Source organism: Gossypium arboreum, chromosome 3, assembly GCF_025698485.1.
Source record: "Gossypium arboreum isolate Shixiya-1 chromosome 3, ASM2569848v2, whole genome shotgun sequence".
Lineage (NCBI taxonomy): Eukaryota > Viridiplantae > Streptophyta > Magnoliopsida > Malvales > Malvaceae > Gossypium > Gossypium arboreum.
In genome coordinates, this window is record NC_069072.1 from 133,925,947 (window position 1) to 133,931,059 (window position 5,113).

The 5,113-nt window shown below is 32.4% G+C and overlaps 1 protein-coding gene across 1 annotated transcript; it reads left to right on the top strand.

The window, feature by feature from the left end:
- Positions 1-2,640: 2,640 nt before the first annotated feature.
- Positions 2,641-3,889, top strand: LOC108475078 (repetitive proline-rich cell wall protein-like). Its single transcript, XM_017777079.2, has one exon. It carries the CDS (start codon positions 2,713-2,715, stop codon positions 3,643-3,645), a length of 933 nt encoding a protein of 310 aa, XP_017632568.1. The 5' UTR covers positions 2,641-2,712; the 3' UTR covers positions 3,646-3,889.
- The last annotated feature ends 1,224 nt before the right edge of the window (positions 3,890-5,113 follow it).

Sequence of the window (5,113 nt, forward strand, 5' to 3'; positions counted from 1 at the left end):
GGGCATGATTTTCTTCCAGATTAACTCAAAATACGAAGACATTCTTCATAAAATTTGATTTAATTTCTTATTTTTGGGAATTCGAGACATCGTGCCCTAACTTACGACACATGATTTTCTTCCCGATTAACTTGAAATACAAGGGCATTTTTTATAAAATTGGATTTAATTAGCGATATTTTAATCAAATAACATCATGCAAAAAAAAAAAAAAGAAGAAGGGGATCGTACTGTAAATTTTCTTCTAGTCTCGATGTTAAGACATCAAGTAATCAACTAGGTACCAATTTTCGGTATTATGAGGGTGCTAATCCTTCCTCATGCGTAACCGACTCCCGAACCTATTTCCCAGGTTTGTCGACCAAAAATCATCGTTTTAGTAAATTTAACCTTTTATTAAAATGATCGAATCAAGGTGACCTGATCACACCTAAATAAAAAGAGATTGGTGGCGACTTCAGTTTCATTTTAAAAAATAAAAAGTCGATTTCAAAAGGGTTTCGACATTATATATATTTTTAATTTTTAACGGTAAATTGGATTAGGGATTCAAACCCAAACCCAACCCAAATCGGGCTAGGCAGGCTGCTCAACTCATGAACACCTCCTCTAAAGCCGAGAATACTTACCCTATTTTTTTAATTATGGGAACGGAATAGAATTGCTGGAGATTGAATCTAAACTCTCATAGCTACAACATAATATTCTTACCACTAGGTTAAGAGGTTGTTAGAATAATATTGACAAAGGTTACCTGCAAAAGTAATAATATTATCATTTAAAATTTTTATTGTGTATTTATTTGGGTAGTTTTTTAGTTGAGTTGGGTTTTTATATGAGTATTGGGTATTTAGATATGAGTGTATAGATATAAATATTATTTTGGATTTGAGTATGTGAATGAGTTTTATGTTTAATAATTATAAATTTGATTAATTTTTCTGGAGTTGTTAGCTCTCTCTCTCTCTCTTTTCTTAGCTTATGAGTAAATCGTATTTTTAAATAACCGACAAATTCAAAGAGATTTTGTTTGGTTTTTTGGTGCATGGAGATTTGGTTGGTGAAAACCGTTCGAATTTATTTATTTGGAATAAACCTTAAGCTGTACAACAACAGCAATAATAAAAAGGAGGATAGAGAAATGTACCCTAGAGATACATTCTTTAATCCACATTCGCCATTTCTCGCCAAACCCCATGCGATCAAAGATATGAAGTAAAAATTAAATTATCAATTGACGCTATCGAAGGCTTTTTTGAAGTCTAGTTTCAAGATAATAGATCCCTGGCTGCCCTTATTCGATTTCATTGTGTGCATAATCTCGTTTGCTATCGAAACCCTGTCAAGAAGGCAATTTGCGTGTCACCGATCAGCTTCCCAATCACCAGTTTTAACCTGCAAGCAAGCAATGTAGCAAGAATTTTGTACAGCGAATTAACGAGGGTTATGGGACGATAGTCTTTAATCCCAGTGGGGTAGTCACACTTAGGGATCAATACTAAGAAAGAGGAGTTGACACCAGTGGGAGCTCAATTTTCCCATGTTAGCAAGACTAAGATGCTGTTATTAGCGATTGCGCTCAACTTTATGCATCTTTTCTAGTTTATCGGTACTACAAATTTAGCAATCATTCGAATGTATATTTCTCTTTCATTGAACTTTTATGACAGTCACGACATATAATTATTACAACGATGAGAACAGGTAGTTTCAAATTTCATTTTTGTCTAGTTTTTTTTTGTTTTAAATTTCATTTTTGTCTAGTTTTTTTTTGTTAATTTGATGTTTGTTCCAATTTGTAATTAATTACAAGTATTTAGCGGGTTACATTTTCATTTTAATTTGGTACCACACAAACTTTTTATTGTATTGTCATTTAAAAAGAAATTATCATTACACGACAGAAAAAAGTTTAAGTGCTTAGTCCCAACGAGACAGAAATTGGTAATGGAAAGCAAAATGGCAAGGGAAAAAGGGTATTCAATCATTTCTCATTAGTCATTACCGACAGGTATGCTTACTTTAAGGTACCTAATTTTGTCTTTTTCTTTAACTCATAAATAAAAAAATTCTTTCACACCTATGCCTAAATTAAGATTCAATTTTTAAATAGCAACATTTAACAAATTCAAATTTCAACAATTATTGTTATTATTATTTTATTTAATTAAAACATTTGCTCTCAAACAAAACTTAGACACGACAATCATAAGATATCGGTACCATTAACACATTTAAAGTCCAAGAATTTATATTTTTCATTGTAGAAAGTCTAAGAACTTATGGGGCATTATTATAGTAGTATCGTACTATTTTGCAATAAAACTCCAACATGAACACCATTTGGAACTTTATATGCTATGCCATTGTTTATAGAAATTCTTTTCACTTTCGGTTTCTTGTTCATATACTTTTCATGTCTCAAGCTTCTTAACTTTATAAAGAAAGTAATACTACATAGAAAATGAAGTAAATACGCATGGTCCAAAATTTCAACCAAGCCTACATGTTTTCACTACGATAACAACGTTAACGCGTACAAGACTAGGGCATGTGTATCCATTGTCCAAAATTTTGACTAAGTGGGACCTAAATGGACCTTATTTCATTTGTGAATTACTTAAAAGACTAGCTGACTATTTCCAAAGGTATGAAAATCAGAAAATTGTTTGACACTTCGGCTAGCAATAAGGTTTCTTTACCACTATAACAATGACTCTTCTCATAGCACCGTGGAAAGCAAAGAGCTCAATGATGTCTACTATACACTTGCTAATATTGTTACTTGGAGTGGTGGCTTTCGCCACCCCTTCTTTTGGTACCTACGAGAATTATGGGAAGCCTCCTACTCCTCTTTACAAGCCTCCTAAAGTGAAACCGCCACCATATGAACATAAGCCACCTGTTTATGAACCACCAAAGAAGGAGAAGCCTGAGCCTAAACCACCTGTTTATACATCACCAAAGAAAGATAAGCATGAACCCAAACCACCGGTATATGAACCTCCAAAGAAAGAAAAGCCTGAGCCTAAGTCACCAGTTTATACACCTCCAAAGAAAGAAAGGCCTGAACCCAAGCCACCAGTGTATGAACCACCAAAGAAGGAGAAGCCTAAGCCTAAGCCATCAGTTTATACACCACCAAAGAAAGAGAAGCCTGAACCCAAGCCACTTGTGTATGAACCACCAAAGAAGGAGAAGCCTGAGCCTAAGCCACCAGTTTATACACCACCAAAGAAAGAGAAGCCTGAACCCAAGCCACCTATGTATGAACCACCAAAGAAGGAGAAGCCTAAGCCTAAACCGCTAGTTTATGCACCTCCAAAGAAAGAAAAACCAGAACCCAAACCTCCAGTTTATGAGCCTCCAAAGAAGCCACCAGTTTATGAGCCTAAGCCACCAAAGCCACCGGTTTATGCATCTCCAAAGAAGGAAAAGCCTGAACCCAAACCACCAATGTATGAACCACCAAGTAAGCCTCCAATGTATGAGCCCAAGCCACAAAAGTCACCGGTTTATGCACCACCAAAGAAAGAGAAGCCAGAACCAAAACCACCAATGTACGAACCTCCAAAGAAACCTCCTGTACATAAGCCACCATATGGTCACTATCTAGGACACCCTCCATTGGGGAAGCCTCAATAGAGAGGCCCCATCAGCTAGCCATCCCCATGAACTGAGCTAGTATGCCTATATAGATAAATTAGTATCTATACAACAAGAGCTGCTGCTGACTCATGTTCTGTTTTCTTGTATCTCATGTAGTAAAGTTTTCTTTTACTAGCGAGAATACACACGACAATATTCATTGGGATGTCTATTCTATATCTCCTTGCTACTCAAAGAGAATATCCTGATTTCAACATATATTCCAAATGCCAACCACAGGATTGTTTATCATAGACTTTTTCTTGTATTCTCATATATGTGCATGCCTTTTTGTTCATCCAAAATAGCTCCAGATCAACACAACATTACTTATGTTTTAATACATGCATGGCGAAATGGTGGTAATCATTTTGGCGTAACATAACAAAAATAAATCTTAAGGCACTCGTATATGTTATTTCCAACTTTCATTTTTCATAATTTTTTATATTTTTATCCAACATGTATTTAAACGAGTACAATATATAATACTTTAAAATTTTTCTAAAATCAACATATCTGTATATAAATTATATTCATATCGAACAATCATACTCAGCCCCAAATAATTATCTTTTTCATTTAGATGAACCAAATGAGAGAGAAAAGCATCACCTTAAGAAATTTGGCTAGAAAACTATGCAATTTCATTTGTCAATGTTTTCAATTTTATTTTAATCTGATTAATTTTATTCTCCTTTTGTTTTGCCATTAACCAGTAAAGAAAAAGTTAAGCAATGTATAAACAAATGTTGTGAAATAGTTTTTCAAAAAGTAAATATTGGACCATTTTTAGAATATATATATATATATATATATATATATATATATATATGCCATAATGCCACAAATATGAATTTGATTATTTCGATAAGAAAATCAACTGATAAGTTTTATAGAAAGGATTCTATAAAATTGTGATTTTATGTTATCTCTATCCTTTTAATAGAGAGATGACAAATTAGATTTTTTCTCCTAATTTTTAGAATTTTTAGTTAGATTTGAATTTTTCAAGAGGAAAAGTTGAAAATCAAGAGGAAAAATCTAATTTGTCATCCTCCTATTGAGAAGAGATGGTAGAATCACTGTTTAATACAATTCTTTCTCTAAGTTTCAATAGTATAGTCTATCTCTATAAATTTCACACAATAATTTATATTATATAAAATTTTGACCTCTTATGTAATATTTAAATTATTTTTATAGAATTAATTGCACTAAACATCCTCAAAATATGACCCTTATTGTAAATCGGTCTTAAACTTCAAAATGTTCTAGGTATATAAATTATCGATGTTATATCAATAAGGTCCTTCCATTATTAAAACCATTAATTTAAAAGTTAAATGGAATGTAAAATCTTTTATAACTAAATTTAAAATGAAAATTTTAAATAAATAAAAGTTGTCATATAATTTTAAAAGTAAAAATTAAAAATAAAATAAAATTGAAAAAAGAGAACAAT

Bases quoted from the DNA above. Each gene is read 5' to 3' on its own strand.
- LOC108475078 (XM_017777079.2), top strand. From the start codon at position 2,713: ATGACTCTTCTCATAGCACCGTGGAAAGCAAAGAGCTCAATGATGTCT.